Source organism: Saccostrea echinata, unplaced genomic scaffold (assembly GCF_033153115.1).
Source record: "Saccostrea echinata isolate AGI-Se365-2 ecotype Australia unplaced genomic scaffold, CSIRO_AGI_Sech_v1 ptg000020l, whole genome shotgun sequence".
NCBI classification, from domain to species: domain Eukaryota; kingdom Metazoa; phylum Mollusca; class Bivalvia; order Ostreida; family Ostreidae; genus Saccostrea; species Saccostrea echinata.
This window is the reverse complement of record NW_026889769.1, coordinates 3,874,415-3,892,070: the sequence shown is the minus strand read 5'-3', so window position 1 is coordinate 3,892,070 and position 17,656 is coordinate 3,874,415. Positions and strand designations below refer to the sequence as shown.

The window sequence follows — 17,656 nt, the reverse complement described above, 5'->3', positions numbered from 1 at the left end:
CCAATCAAAACGCAACTTCCTGTCAACTCTTGCTATAGTGCATTGCTTCCTTTTTTTATCCAATAAAGAGTGGAATCCCATATTTGTTTATTTTAGCCACTTGATTTAACTTCCTATGTTTAAAAATAAATATCACACACATGACAGTTAAATTCATTATGTATTTAAAACCCAACTTAAATATTCTAAGCTTATTTTCAATAATGCTTTGTACATAACAGACATGCAACTTTGCATCGTAAAATATTTCGACAATAATTAGTGTTTTGTGAAATATGTGAATTTATAAGAACAGTGACGGACAAAATAAACAATTCTAAGGAAACATTATTTCATGCATCTTATTGGAATTGATCTGAGAAATATATCATTGGAAATCGGGATCAGACAGGTATGTGTAATTATAATTAATCAATTATAACATATTTTGCTTCGCCATTACTTTATTCTTTTAATTATTATTATGGCTTGAACACATTTTATTGTATTGATATATACAAAAGGGTCAAAGAGAAGTTCTTACAACTTAGGAGATTCCCACCTTAAATGGTTATAACTGTCAATAGCATGGTTCAATTTCTATAGATAAAATAGTTTGTTTTAATGCATAAGTAAAACTAGGAGTAATAGTCAAGTAAATCTACCAGAATTTCTGATAATTTTTTGTACTGTTGAACAAATTATCAACATTTAGTGATTCCTATCTACACATAAGTAGGCGGGAATCAATAATATTCAGGCCCGTAGCATAGTTTTTTTGAAAGGGAGGGGAATGAAAAATGGCCAAAAAAAAAAAAACAAAAAACAAAAAAAAAACTCAAATTCAAAATGCTTATTTTGGTATTTCGGGGGTGGGGATGGGGGGTAAGATTCTTTTTTTTTTTTTTTTTTTTTGATAAGAAAAATTTTGGATACATTACATGGGAGGAGTTGACCATACATGCAACAAAAAATGGCAGGGGGACCAGCCTTTCAATTTCAATGAATATTTTCATACTAAATAAACTTTAAACATTATATTTGGGGAAAAGGGGGGAAGGGAAGGGGGCAATGCCATATGCCTGCTATTGAAAAGTGAAACATAAGATATTTCTATATAAATACTCCCTAATTTGATGATATTTGTTGCATACAAAAAGAACAAATGAAACGAGTCCTCCACATGAAAATTACATGTATTATTGTATATTAAAACTGGAAAATACGTTTCTGCAGAAAGATCAAACAGTGTTAATTACTTTTATGCATCACCGAATAAAAAACTTTAAATATTATTTAATGCAAAAGATTTGAAATTTATAAAATTTAAAATATTATCACAAAAAAAAATTCTTAACTGAACTGTACTTTTGTTAATCATGAAATGTCTTAATTTTGCAACGAAAGATAATTTTTGAATGGGTGGCTAAAGTATAACTATAGATTTAAAACACAATTGCAACATAGCAAAATGCACAAAAATGATAATTTTTCGATCCGACTTGCATGGGATCAAAGGTGCCAAGCCATTAATTCAAACATAGCCTCGTGTAAAATAATATATGAATATTATAAAAACAATGAAAAATAAAAAGAATTAACTTAACACTTTCCTGAAAACTGCTGATTAATTTTATGCTATATCTAGGCATATATCTTTATTGATAATTTTCTCACACATTTGTTCTTATTATCTGAAGCGAAAACTAGGAAATGTAATAAAACAGAAATTATTTAAATGATATTAACTATGGACTATAATTAAAAAACAATTTCAGAAGACGTTTGCGTGGGTGTAAGGAAGAATGTTAAGATGGGGATCTGTTTTTATTTGCAAATTTGAATTTTCAAATAGACAAGAATAGACATAAGAAAACTGTCGGATAATTAATATGCATTGATATGGTGAATAGAGATAATGAGATAGAACGAGCACACCTTTCTAGTAAATGATCTCATGATATGTACATAATTTACGAGTTTGGGTCAGTGAACTTTATAAACTCTTGCCTTTATTTCTATATGACATGCAGTGGTCTTTTTTTTTCTTTTTGATGACAGAAGAAGGAAATAAATATCAAAGAAACAAAAAAAGACCAGCGTCTCTTCTAATATAACATAATCATTTGAGAATGTACTAAGTTGTAAATGACGGTACTTGATAGTGGGCATATGTCCCACCATAGTCCTGATATAAAACTGTAGGTTGTTGCTTTACATTGCATAAAAAATAAATTCATATCAATATAGCGTAAACCATAAATCAATTTGGAATTGCATAATGATTCTGTTTATTAAACAACGATATCGATAAATTTTGATGTGTTTCCAATAACATGAGCAATATAATTTATTAATTTTTTGTAGAATAAACCATACTATGCTTGAGTCTTATTCAACATATAATAAAAGGATCTTACTACTTTACATGAATTTTTGAAGTTATTGAAACGATATAAATGAATCCTTTTAAAATAGATCTACACACCTTGTTAGAATCTATACACAGTTAGAATAAAGCAAAACCTCGGATCTGAGAGAGAGAGAGAGAGAGGAGATTGATACTTTTTCTACTAGCATTTATCTTCGGATGTCATATTTCTTAAATCCTAGTTTTTTTTAAATAAACAAATAAATTCTGCAAAAATGATTAGTACTTTTGTCAGTCTTTTTTTCATCCTGTGAGAGCTTCTTTCTTCATTAAAGCATCTCAAATGTCTCAAATGGTTGTTTATTTGTTAAAGTTCAAATTAACACTGTGCTAATCATCCCCTGAGAAGGTGATAACAACATTGGTTTTCTTGCGCAAGATATTGTACGATACGCAATATATTTAAGACTCTCTTGTTTATCTAAGTGTATTCGCGTCACTTCTTTTGGCGTTGAAAGGTGGTATTTAAAAAAGCCTATGCTTAGACTTCCTCCTTGTAAGCATTTTTAAATGTGAGTTTAATTCTGGATGCCTGACGTTATATTTGTTGATTTATAATTGTAGAGCAAGCAAGACAGAGAGAAGTACACTGTGCTTGGAGAAGAACGTAGTTCGTCAAATTTTGCCGCCAACTCAACTTTTTTGCTCATCAAATATGCATGTTCCGGGCCACTTTGGCCCAGTGCCACCTCAGGTAAGATTTTTAAAATAAATGTTTAGAAAATATAAATGTAACTTGACAGTTCTTTTTCATGCAGTGAGGCGAGCGGGAATAGGAACAGTTTTCTTTGAGCATACAGTGTTGGCATTTTCAGATTAGAAAAAATGCATTTACAAACAAAAAATTTGAATTTGATCCGATTCCCTTGATAAACTAATTATTGCATATCTAAGAAATTAAACCTACTACACGTGTAGGCAACGATTTCTGGGTTAATTTTTAAAAATTGTCTCTTGTTAATCTACAAAGTATTTTCTTGCGTAATTTTTAGATTTATTATCCTGGTTAAGATGTAGAAACACAAAGTTTTTGAAACAAATAATCGAACACTCTAGTATATCCAATAACAAATTGACAGTGAAAGCTTAAATTCTGATTGGAAATTTCAGAAGCCTGTAAAGTAGGTTCATGTTATCAAATTTATCGTAGTTACATTTATTTTCAAAAGGGGTGTTTTGAAGACTGTCTAAAATTTTCTAAATTTCTCTCAACCCAAGTTTTTGTGATGATATTTTTCATCAGAAGTGTTGTTGAGGTCATTGAGAACTGTCAATATTCAGCGGGGATGGGTAAGGCAAACTAGATAGCATCACTGGAGGGTATTTGTATTAATTACATCTATTTTGTGTAAGATGTTCTATTCATTGTACGAAAGCACGAATGAGAATTCATATGTTACTAGGATTGTGGCAGTAGCAAATATGGATGATTATTACCATTTTTATGTGGATGATAAATTCTTGTGCAACAAAACATTGCACTTTGAAATCGATTTTGATGAGAACAAAAAAGAACTTGTTCATGTACGTAAGGAAGATGTCCTCGAATCCTTTTTCGCACCATACAAAGTTTATATGGATTTTCTTTCTGGTGACCAAGCCTGTTCTGCAGTAAGAATCGAAAAACTTGATTTTTTTTTCTATTATATGGAGATGATTATAAATACGTTTTCTAGTGTACTTCATATATTCTTAAGAACCCAGCAGACGTCTATGAAAAATTTGCATTTAACGAAAGTTGCAAACTCTAACCAAGTACAACATGAAAATCAATACCGTATGCTTTTATGTGTACATGTGGAGACTTTTTTTATAATCGTGTTCTAGCATTAGATAAAATATCAATTAACATACATTTATTCACTTACAAATATATGTGTTGTATTGCACCGGTAAGCCATGCTAACAGATATAGCTTACAGGTGATTGTATTTACGCGTTTAAAATTAGGTACTGACAATTTTTTCTCAAGTGTGAATATCTAATTTTATTTTCTTTCCTTATGGAACAAATCATATATATATCTGACAGAAGAATAATTTATTTTTGAAAACTTGAAAGGCCCGGGTTTTAGTGGAGGGGTAGGGGGTCCTGTCCAGAAGCACCTCTTTGATGAAAGTCTTAATGAATTGAATTGAATAATATAATTATACGTTCTAGAATATTAAGATGAAGTTGTTACTTTCTTTTCATTTTTAAAGAACTTTCCCCATAACCGAAATTTTACTCTTTGTTTCCAGCTCTATCTTGCACAACAGCAACAGCATCCCCAGCATATTGACATGAGGAACTACCAGAGTCGATGTCATCCCGCCTCGTTCATCCACCCCATGGATGATCCTAAAATCTCCCATTATGAAGACCCTCACAGACTGAGACTACCTGTCAATTCCTCTTCTCACAACAACTGCATATTAAGGCAGCCGGAGAGTCCCGTGTCACACAGAAGTAAGCGTCCTTTCTAGTCAATTTTATCTAGCGAACGCATCGAAGCGCCATGTCAACATATAAGGAACTTTTCCTCGTTTTTAAAATTTTCCTTATCAATTTTGATTCATTATAGCGGTTTTTCTTATGTAATACATTGTATTTCGTGTAATATGAAAATTGATTTCAAATAATGAAAAAAAAAAAAAAAAAAAAAAAAAAAAACAATACTTTACGTATTACCTCACATTTTTCATGGTTCATGTGCCTTAAATTAATATATGTGTTCAATCTTCATAGACAGCCAGTCATCATCCTGTCCAGTCTCCCCAAATTCTAGTTGTGGCAGCCCAAGGTCATCACATTTTCCAGACATAGTATCGTCACCACAACAATATGACAACGTCTCTCATCTTCCAAATCCAAATTCCACATTTCATTCAAATCAACATGGATTCCCTCACCCTGCATACCCGCGCAGTCATATCCACTACAATGACAACGGTCTAAGCAATGTTGAAAACGTCCGTGCTCGAAATAATGTGAATCGGATTGATTCTCCAAACAATTGTAATGGCATAGCATCTCCAAGTAAGCCCTACTACCAGTCCTCTCCCTCACCTAACCAGGTTTATGGCGGGATTCCCCAGTCCCCGTTCCTTCAGAATGGGGTACCGATGGTGAATCCTTACTCTAGAGCTTCTCCGATGTATTCCTCTCACCCGTCTTCACCCACAGTTGCCGTTAGTGCTCGACAAAATTTCAATTTGCCGACACACTCTTGTGCTATTTCTCAACAAAACAGCAACGTCCAACACTCACCGGCCATGCATTGTCCAGATCGGATGCCAGACTCGATGGACCCCAGCAGCCCCGGTATTCTCCCCCATTCAGATTTTCATCAGTACCCTGAAGGATTTCCTACACCCCAGCATCAACAAATCATGGTATGCAAGTTGAAAAATATATTTCTGTATAAAATTGCAAACTAGAACATACTAAAAAAAAATAGGAACTTTAATTTTATTTCAAACCGATTGTTTCGGCAATATTATTTTTTGGAGTTAATGTCTTTTTAGGTGCTGAATGGCGAGAACTTGCACCCCATGCAGTGCCCTTTCCCAGTGAGTGACATCCAGGAGGATGAACCTCTGTACGTCAATGCCAAACAGTATCACAGAATTCTGAAACGGCGACAAGCGAGGGCAAAACTACAGGCCCAGGGCAAAATTCCAAAAGAGAGAAAAGTAAGCATCGATTTGTCTCCTACAAGGATATCATTAGTTTTTTTTTTTTTTTTTTTTTTTTGTAATGTAGTACTAGTATTCAAGAATTTAACAAGCAGAAAATGATGATGATGGAATTCTATAATGTAATATTTTATTTGGTTCAATAGCAATTAATTTGCGTTTAATATTTTCAATATTAGCAATAACGATTTGATGTTTTTTTTTTAAATATAGAAATATCTTCATGAATCCCGCCACAGGCACGCAATGAACCGCTTCCGTGGTGAGGGCGGTCGTTTTTTTTCTGCTAATTCCAAAGAAATTAAAAAAGAACTGGATGACACTATCAAAAAAGAACCAGAGGTAAAAGCTCAGAATAATTCTTTGACTTCCTATTAATATTAAAAATCAAATAATCAACCATAAAAACTTAGCCTTGTTACCAGAAACCAAGATCTAACAAATCTGGCCCATCTCACTGAAGCAGAGATGAGTTTTAATTACCCAGACGTCTGTTTATAGAATAATTCCATTTACCAAGCAATAATAAGCTCTGGCTTGACCAAACAAGCAAGGATGGTGCATTTGGGATTGTTTACTACTAGATATGATTTGGATACTGTATCTGACCTATATCATCTTGATAAGTAGCCAAGATAAAATTTTTAGAAAATTCCTTTTCCGAGAATCAATAAGTTCGTAGCAAGTAGAAGAAACCTGCATGGATGATGCATCAAAGGGGCTTTGGATGCTGCATTTGACTTATATTTCTGGACAAGTAGCCAAGGTTTTGAGTATATTCATTTCCAAGTAATTATGGGATCTACCTTGAGACCATATGTGGTTGATACATCTAGCGATGTATACTACCAATTACGCTTTAGATGCTGCAAAAATTTCCATATGGGTGGCTAGATTAATGTTTCTCAAACGAATGAATTCGCAAGTATTTATGATTTCTACCTACACGAAATTTGGAATTAAGAAATGTTTACTACCATTTCTGCCACAGCAAAATTTTGAGGGGATCCTTTCCCAAGAGACAATAAAAGTTAAAGGACCAATTTTGCAAGGATGATGCAAGGAGGAATGAGATACAGCATAAGATTGTATTTTGCAGATGAGTGATCTTTTACAGTGTAATATATTGGGAAAAGTCCAACCAAACAAACTGTATGCGAGACTTGCACTAAACTTGTTGATGCGTCTGGGATGAACGATATCTTTATTATTTAAGATGAAGGATGTATTAAATTATCTGGAAGAGTTTTCGAAATGATGCAGCTTAGGACGCATGTCACTAAATATGTTTCAATGCATTTTTAGCTCACCTGAACAAAAGGTTCAACCAGGCTTTTCTTATCACGGTCAATTTCACCTGTATTCGTTATCTGCTTGTCTGTCCGACCTTTAGCAATTAACATTTAACCACTTATTCTCCAGAAAACTCTGGATGCCAAAAGCATCCTTGAGTAAAGGGAATTCAATTTTGTTCAAATGAAGGGCCACATTCTCTTGAAAGGGAAAATAATCAAATAGGCAAAATAGACCGTTTTTCTGAAAAAGATATGCCCTCAAAACCAATGGGCCAGAAAAGATGAAACTTGTGTGAAAGCCTTTTGGCATAGCGTTTATTTAAGTTTGTTCAAATCCCCCGCTGGGAAAGGATTTGGCCACAATAGGATATATGTTTTATTTTGGACAAGGTATAGAAAAAAGTCTTTAAAAATTTTCTCAAGAACAGCAAGGCCATGATTATCATTTTAATATGCAATTATCCTCAGGTATAGTTGAGATTCCAGATTTTTTTTTTCAAATCATGGCCCTCGAGACTAGCATGGGGTTATAAAAATGGACCAAAGTTTTACATGGGAATATTAGGGAAAAATCATCAATATATTCTTCTCAAGAATAGTAGGGCAGGTTTAGTCATATTAATTATGCAAGTTGCTTTAGCTCAGATATTGAAGATTAAAGGTTGGTCGCATCATGGTCCTTGGGGGAGTAAATCCATTCCCAAGAAAACTAAAGCTAAACCTTGTCTTCCCTTGAATCGACGATGCATTTAAGGGTTGTTTTTTTTTTACCATAATCAACCTTTTCTTTGACGAGGGCCCAGTTTAAAGATTTTTAGCAAACATATTTCCAAGTAATTACAGGCTTTGCCCTGACCAAATTATACTACTATTGTTTTGCTTCAGATGTTGTATTTTGAATTTGCGTAGCTATAACACTTTAATGATAAGACTATTACATGAATATTATTGAACATTTATTTGATACGAGCCTTTGCCTCATTTTTAGATTACAATCGCTGAGTTGCGCTTTACTAGTACTTTCTTTAATAATCTATGTTTTTTCTTTCTTTTTGTTAGGATTTTGACGAGCCCAGTAGTCAGGATTCGGTTTATCTGGATTTTAATGATATACGCAAGAAAAGTCTAGAGATGTGAAGAAAAACGTTTAAAGTTACATTACCTTTTTGCATACTAAATATTTTCTTGGGTTTGTTAATTTTTCTTAGTTTGTGACATTTATATAAGAAATAGAGCATTGATTATTATCGTGTATTCATTCCTAGATCTCTATTGATTGACTTAGCAAACGGAAGTGACGCAATTTATTTTAAAAGATTTTTATTCGTAGATCTCTTAGCTAAAGCAAATGAAAAATAACTGGGGTGTAATTCATTTAATTCAGACTTTTACAGAGAAACTAGTCACACAAACAAGAAGATACTTCAATGACATGTGTTCAACAATTGTTATGTAGTTGTAGAAGAAATGTTGCTATAATATTTATTAAATGGTGTTTTTGTTAGAATGTCAGGATGTACTGTTGACTTTTAAGTGGTACTCTGAGTACTTTTTACTGTTCTGTATGATCTCTGACCTCTAGAATACATGTGTATTATGGGAGGTTATGGTCTACACATTATAGTACTGAACATATAATTTATTGGTGTGCCAATTTTTGTCAAAGTGAAAAAATACTAGAAATGAAATCTACCAACTAGTATACAAACGATTTCAATTTTAACATTGTTGTTATGTTTTTTCCTAATAATTTATTTGTTTTTGCTTTCTGCATGCAAAATTCTATATAATCTTGCTTGTAAGTTTTGGGTCATGGCAGGATTTGGTCTCTGAATTTTTTTTTATGACGATCCGATCTTGTGCTTATTTTAATCAGATAGATCTTTAACGGAAAATGGTTTGGTTCATATCGGGTTTTTACCATTTTTTGTCAAAAATATAATTGCTAGATTATAATCCGTCCCACTTTGCTGGCAATGCAAATCACAGAAAAAGCCAAGCTTTGATTATTATATTCAATCTACATAATGCTAATAAATTATAGAAAACAGAGTGACTGTTCTTTTATCTCTGGTTTGACATTTAAATCGGAAATCTCTGATAGGACCGTAATTCTACTGGCTTTAATTTAAAATAGTCCAGAATTTTAACTTGTTTTATGTACTACCGTTTTATTTCTTGACTCGCTGAATTAATGTATATGTCTTGATATTTTTAAAGGCTATTTGATCTAATGCTTACAATTATCAAGAAACACTATGGCCAATGAATTGTTTGCCATACAAGTAATTTGTAACTGTAGAGGACTTAGGAACGTAGGGGAAGGCATGGAAGAAGTGAAAATCCGTAAGTTCATCCGATATCGATTAGTATGTCTAATCATTCTATAGTTAGAGGTCGCGTCATCAAGCTAACACTAACCTGGTGTACACATCTATACTTATAAATTAATAAATTTTGCAAATAAACTCCGAAACGGGTGCATCAGATTTCTTACTTACTTCTCTAACAATACACCATATACAGGATGATGTCCGTAAACTATATTTAGATTTCACTCGCATAGTAAGTGTCGTACATTAAATTAAAAGTCTACTTTTATTTTCTATAAACAGCCATGAAATAGCAAAAACGTGAGTACGGTGGCGTTTCCGGTTGGCGGATCTAAGTTACTGGCAGTTTTTAATGAAACTGACAACAAGCAATCGTTTATTTATTTCATAAAACGTCATCACTTTATTATTCAATCAAAACTTGATTTAAATGATATAAAAGAAATAAGTTGTGATAACCGATTAAAAAGGGAAATGTGCAAATTATGTTCGTCATTCGCCGATCTTAATATTGACGGAAGCTTCTAGAACATCAGATAGCATTGAGCCCGAAGTTAAAAAGAAAAACGAGGCGATTATAGCTGCATGAAAATTTAAAAAAAAACACTTTTGTGTGAATGGTCATTGAAATAATGGTAAATCATTGATAACACTATAAGTTGTGAATATATTTATATATCGAAAGACTATTACATATATGTAGTAGGTTTTTCTAATAAATTTATCGGTAAAATTTGTAACTTTATCGGTAAAATTTGTATTTTCCTTACTGAGAGCATCGTGACAACGTACCCCTTACATAAAAAAAGAGAAAATTAATGAATGAAATATTGTTCAAACATAATTAAAGCTGTAAAATTTTGTGCTTTAATCAATACATTTCAGTTTTTTCTGAATACAGTCGTTTGTATCAAATACTCGGCCTATTCATAGGGCGTTAAGCAGCTAATTTTTACACAGGAACTTGGGTCTTGGTATATAAATATGTATGTACCGGGTACTTTATTGAGATGTAAAAAAGGTAAAGTACATTTTTTACATATCAATAAGATACATACATATTTATAAACCAAGACCCAAGTACCTGTGAATTTTTACCCCCCCCCCCATCAATTTATCAGTAAAATGTGCATGCATGTGTATTCGCTCTTTTATCCTTGGCGGAAATGAAATAAGAGCATCTGAAGTACAATATCCATAACATTATATAACAGGCTTCACAATAAACGTCAATTAAATGAAATTGTTATTTTTCAGGTTTTTACAAAAAGGGGGTGGGGTGGGGGTGGAGACGTACATTTACTTCCTGTGTGATTTTGAACAAAGTATTTCTTCCTTCTATAAGCCTGTAGGCTGTCAGTAGAAACTATAATATATTTTCTGTCGGTAGGTTATAAATTCAATTCCCCGCGCTTGCGCGGGATTTCATCTAGTTGATGTCTAATTAAACATTAAAATACTCTGTTTATACATTTAGGAATTCCGATCCCGATGTATTTTCATAGAATATAAAATTTCAGTTTGTGTGGTAACTGTATATCATACAGTTTCAAAGTACAGTGACATGAGCTCATAAACATGTTTATTCAAAATCAAAACAACATCAGTTGAAGCATCCAGAGTATTTTTTTTTTTTTTTGGAAAAAGGTCAAGGTCAAGTGGCTTGTCACAGTCAACTGTGGTGTTTTCAAAATATTTAATGACAAACAGTGCACATGCTAAAAAGCATAAACTTACTTATATACTTACTTAATATGCTGTTTACCGGCCCTATGAAACATTTTGAAAAGTAGCTAAATGGTCACTGTTAAAAGGTCACGAGTTCGGAAACCATGGTAAATTACAAAAAGCCATAGTGCCAAGCAATCTGTGCAAAATATCAAATCCATATGCCTTACAGTTCTCTCGATATAAGGTGTTACAGATGGAAAGACAGACAGACAGACGCTGGGTAAAGTGATCCCTAAGTGTCGCCTTGCTCTGCTCTGCAGGAGACAAAAAATGATACCTTATTATTTATATTATTTATATTTACATTTGTTACTGATTTACAACAAATATGTGCGTATTATAGTGACATCACTGTGAAATTACATCAATCGTTTATGACATAACATAAAGCAAAAATATAACGTTTGTTACGGAAATTGATAGGTACTATCAAATGAAATTCCTGGGACTCAGTTATCAGAAGAAAATCTTTGAACAAGTTCTCCAACAAGACTAGTCCAATTTAGCATAATTGTCTTACTCAATGACGTCAGACAAATGGAATGAAAATCTCATCACTTAACAGTTCTTGGTTGTTTTTGTTTGTTTTTTTCAAAATATTTCAATATATTTTGCATTTAGCCCACACCTCAATTGGCACTTATCACGATACAACTCTAATTTAAACAAGGTTGGGCATACATTTATGGTGGATTCCAGAAACACAAAAAAAATTCATCACTTGGTGTAGGTAGCACTTGCACTTTGGATAGGGTTGTGTTAATCAATGGTGTTTTCTTCTCTAGTTGGAGATTTTATGAGCTGAAGGCTATTCCCTTCAAAGTTTTTGAAAAATGACATTGTACTAAGCGGAGAGCTTACAAAATAGTTAGCTGTTGCTTAAAGATAACGTGTTGCTACAAGCACAATGAGGATTGGAAGTTAAAGAATATTTCACATGGACTTAGCAAAAATAATTCTTGAACAGTGAGTAGATTTGGACCACAGGCACTTAATTCTAAAGGTATTTTTCTTATTAAAAGAATAAATCAGGTGTTATACAAAATGAATAAACGAGACGTACAGTGATGGGAAGCTGTTAAACACCTTAATAACGAGATCAGACTATTGAAACAAACAAGTTTTTGAAATAATTACTATTGCATTATTTAATATGGATTGCATAACATTGGTAGCATATGTTGTATTATTCAATCATCCATTTGAAATCAATCTCTTTCTGTGGCGTATTTATTTCATATCCAGCAAAACAGCAGGATAGATGCTAGTCAACGCTTGTTAAACAGATGAACTTATGTATCTTTATTTTATTTTCTCACCTTCATATGGAGTTTATATCTACCAGTTGATTCGATACGCAAGAGCATGCTCCATGTACGAACAATTTATAAAACGAGGCAAGCTACTGACAAACAAGTTGATGAAACTAAAGTGTTCCAAGGAACACATGTGTCGCCTGCTTTGTAACTTCATTAAAGATGTAAATAAGTCTGAGAGTGATCAGCTTTTTATTTACTGTTAGCATGATAGTTCACGCATTTGCAAAGAAAAAAAAATGACATCCATGGATAGTATAAGACTGCGATAGAATCTGACAATCAAAGAACATATAGTTCCCCAAGGCAACCCTCAAATGAATGATTAAGTTGAAATTATTAGAAATGACTTTATCATTTTCCCAACAATTCTCCAAGAGATTTCAGTCTGTCTTTACTGCAATTGTCAGTCTACACGATCCATTGTGGAATACCGATCCCGATGTATTTTTATAGTATTTAAATACAAGTTTGTGTTGTAACTGAATATCATACAGTTTCAAAGTACAGTATCATGAGCTCATAAACATGTATAAACGCTAATTATCAAAATCCTGCTTTTCAAAATTCAAAAGCCATAAGTTAAATTAAACTGTCCAGGGTATTTTTTGCAAAGTGGGTCAAAGGTTACGGTCAAGTGTAATATCTTATGACAAACTGTGCACATGCTAAATAGCGAAAGTTTTCCTCTTAAATGTCAAAAATGTGCTGTATATTGGCACTATGAACTATTTTGAAAAGTGGGTCTAAGGTTAAGGGTCACGAGGTCGGTATCCATGGTAATTTACAAAAGCCATAGTGCCCTGCAATGCATTGTGCAAAATATAAAATCCATACCTCTTACAGTTCTCGATATATATAGGTTGTGACAGACGGACAGGCAGACAGACAGACGCCGGGTAAGTGATCCCTTAGTACAGCTCTGCTCTGCCTGCTCTGCAGTCGACACAAAGAGGATATCAACAGGTCTCGTTTCAAGTCATCATTTCGCAAGTTTTATAGTCGATACAATGACCTTGTCAGCAAATACAATCTATCATTTAGTCGAATGTTGACTGACTTTTTCCATACTAATTGTTACGCCATTATTTAAAAACTGAATTGTCTCCGGATTTTTCCGTTTGCCTGATCATGACCGGTCAATAGGGGATGCTTACTCCTCCATGGCACCTGAACCCACCTCTGATGTTTTTAGAGGTCCGTGCTTGCTCTGCTCCCGATTCTATTGTTTCTATGGACTTTTGAGCTTGATTACTGTTCGTTATCTCCATACTTCATTTCTTCAGAATATAACATGTATATCCCACAGCTATAAATTACTTGTTCGTCCAACAAATCATTAGTAATAGTGTTTTTTGATAATTTTAAGACATACATGTAGTAAAATTTATATTGAAGTGAAACGTAGATGTTAATTCTTTTGGTAAAGAGGAGTGATTGATTGAATGTTGTTTAATGTCCAGTTCGAGAATTTTCCACGCATATTGAGACGTCACCTGCTTTTGGATAAGCCGGACTTTATCGGTATATAATGTTCAAATTGTCATTAGTTGTTAAGTTATTTCTTAAGTATTGAGTCTGTAGTTGCTTAATATAATATACAGAAAAATTCAGATTCCAGGATCGTATTCATGATGATGAGACGATTCCATTACTGTAAAGGGGGGAAATAACACGTGAAATAAATATTCGCTATATTCACGGTGTTAATAAATCCATGAGCACAAGAAACAGTGAATTAGTTTTCAAGAATTTATTTATTTTGTTTATTTGGAGGTGAGTCCAAACTATCGGTAAATATATATTACGTAAAGTTTATAGTAAATACCAGTTGTCTTGTCATTCAATCATTTAAAAAATTACCAAGCACTCCAAAAAAAACCCCCCAACTCAAATCAGTAGATAATGACCAATATTTATGTTAAACAGCAATTTTAATAACCAATCCTACATGTACTTATAGCTTGATCAATCAAAACGCAAGGGATAGTAGGTTTTGTGCGTATGATACATTAAAGCTGCGGGTACCAGTGAGTTGAGCACGTGTATGTTTGTAATACACGTACATGTCGTTGTTTTAAAATTTTATTTATTCAAGTAACTTTTGGACTTTTTGTAGACACAAAATTGTACTATTTTGTAGACGCAATGCATTTATCATCGTTTTAAGGTGAGTGGAAAACCACTTTCTTATCCCTCCGGAAAGGAAAATCTGTAGCGTAGTACGACACCACTCATCGAAATACTAGTATTAGCGTGCAGAGAAGGCACTGACGCCTATCGTTAAAGCCTTAAAGGCACTTGCTACGATGAATTAACAAATCTATGGCATGTCAAACGTTGCAATATTCGATCTTTTCCATTTGTATTGTATAATTTTCCATTTGTATTGTATAATGTTTATTTTTATCCCATGTTTACTTCTTTATCCCGTGGATATGACTCATTGGATATTTTTTTCATATTCCACAGTTAAGTGCAGTTGTGACGTCACAATAGTTTTAGCGTTAGCGTGATGAAGTAAAATAAAGTGGAGTCCTATATATAAAACAGTGTAAAACATTGGTTGTGAAGTATTAAACATGGGATAAAAAGAATCTCCCATGATTTATAGTTGGATATGACTTTTATCCAACTCGTTGTGTGTTTTAATCCCCTCGCCAAGGCTCGGGGATAAAAAAAAACCCCACACAACTCGTTGGAGAAAAATCATATCCAACTACAAATCATGGGAGATCCTATATGTATTCTATAATTTTCAATTTGTATTCTATAATTTTTCATTTGTATTGTATAATTTTTTACTTGTATTGTAAAAGTTTTATTTGTATTCTATAATTTTCCATTTCTATTCTATAATTTTTCATTTTTATTGTATAATATTTCATTTGTTTTGTTTAATTTTCATTTGTATTGTATAATTTTTATTTGTATTCTATAATTTTCCATTTGTATTCTATAATTTTTCATTTGGATTCTATAAATTTCCATTTGGATTGTATAAATTAACAATACAAAAGGAAAAGTGTACAACACAAGAGGAAAATTATACAATACAAATGAGAAATTATACAATACAAATGGAAAATTATACAATACAAATGGAGAATTAAAGAATACAAATAAAAACCATACAATAATAAAAATTATACAATACAAATTAAAGATTACACAATACAAATAAAAAATCTACAATTCAAATGGAAAAATATAGAATACAAATAAAAATTTTACAATGCAAATGAAAAATCATAGAATACAAATAGAAAATTTTACAATACAAATGGAAAATTATACAATACAAATGGAAACGATTGAATATTGCAACGTTTGACAAGCCATACAAATCTAACAACTTTATTATAACTTAATATAAGTTATATATATATATATATATATATATATATATATATATATATATATATATATATATATATGACGGACACCATTTTACGTTTTAACACCGAGTTGTCGTTCATGCTAACAACGGAGATAACTTTTCTTTCACACAGATTCCTCTAATTCATCAAACTGCGATCATGTCCAAGAAGAAAAACGTGAAAATTTTAACGCGTGAAATTAATTTCCTATACAGTACTCGTAATTTCGTATCACAGAAATATGTTTTCTGACGTCAGACAAGCTTTTTTTAAGAACTTAATTAGTGTTTGTTTTACATACCCTTTAGCGCATGTTATTGTGGTACGTCATAAGCAAGAAAGTAAACTTCAAAGGTCACAACTGGTAATTTCAAGTGCTGCCATTTAAATAGTTACAGTAATATTTTACTTCAATACTACTTATTATAATAAGCCCCCACCACCACAGGTGCATTTGATAAGAACTTTTTGAAAATCATAATTTTTGTTTTCCAAATTTCAGTTCCTTTAACCTTTAACAATATTTTGCCAGGCGAAAAAATTCTTTAAAAGAGACACAGCACTTAACAAAAAAATAGATTTCCAAATGTTTAATCTTAATAAAAATCACTTACAAAAATGACAGCAAAAAAGAACACTTAACAAACTGATAATTAGAACAGCATTTATTTTAACGTTCACGAGAAAACCATTCTTGTAAAGTCCACTTGATAACATTTCATAAGCGTTTATTCTTTATGAAAGTCTTCAATAGCATTTGGCAGTAAAAAGAACATTATTTATAATTTACACCTTTCAACATTTAATTCAGATCATTACAAAAAAGATTTCCCTACGAAGATATTACTTAAATGGACAATTATCTCATGTTCTACTTTAGGTAATCATTGATATAGTACAAGATTAAAAAATGCAATAAATAAATAAACCAATAAATAAATAAATCTTGATTTGAATTTTTGAAGGAATTAATTGCATTGTGTTCATCATGACATAATACACGCAAAGAGGATTGGGAGTTTCACATGGACAACTATGAAATTTTTTGAACAATGTAGTAGATATACTTGTCATAAATCTAGTCCTGTACACTAGAAAATGAAATACAACGTTAAAAGGGTCCATTAATTTAAAAAAAACCAGCAACATAAGTTTACATGAACAGCATATATATTACAGCAAACTGATAAGAAATTCCCCGAGTTCTTATGCATTTATGTCTTTTTTCTTTGGTAAAGCACAAAGAAACTAGCTAATTAACTGTAAAACGTACTTTTTCCCACGATTCATCACAAAAATCCAATTTCTGTTCAATCCGAAAGAAAAAAAATTACACAGTCTTCATATATATACCACCGACAGACCTTCAAACGGAACTCAGGGAAACTGAGAAGTGGGGGATGTACTGTACCAAAGCTTACCGTGACGTGGGACTTCAGTTTTAAAGGTCTCATTCGAATACCCGCAATTTTCACTTCAAAGTGCCGAGCGCTTGGCGAAGAAACTGTTGCTGC

At 32.4% G+C, this 17,656-nt stretch overlaps 2 protein-coding genes across 2 annotated transcripts in view; one reads left to right on the top strand and one right to left on the bottom strand.

Annotated features, from left to right (window-relative positions):
- The window catches only part of LOC133190091 (myosin-2 essential light chain-like), a 267,620-nt gene that overhangs the window by 206,850 nt on the left and 43,114 nt on the right, over positions 1–17,656 (bottom strand). The gene's annotated exons all lie outside the window — the stretch shown is intronic.
- Positions 297–9,434, top strand: LOC133190089 (uncharacterized). The gene is made up of 7 exons (XM_061325559.1): positions 297–391; positions 2,975–3,104; positions 4,651–4,858; positions 5,138–5,784; positions 5,917–6,084; positions 6,301–6,429; positions 8,442–9,434. Exons 2-7 carry the CDS (start codon positions 3,066–3,068, stop codon positions 8,517–8,519), a joined length of 1,269 nt encoding a protein of 422 aa, XP_061181543.1. The 5' UTR covers positions 297–391; positions 2,975–3,065; the 3' UTR covers positions 8,520–9,434.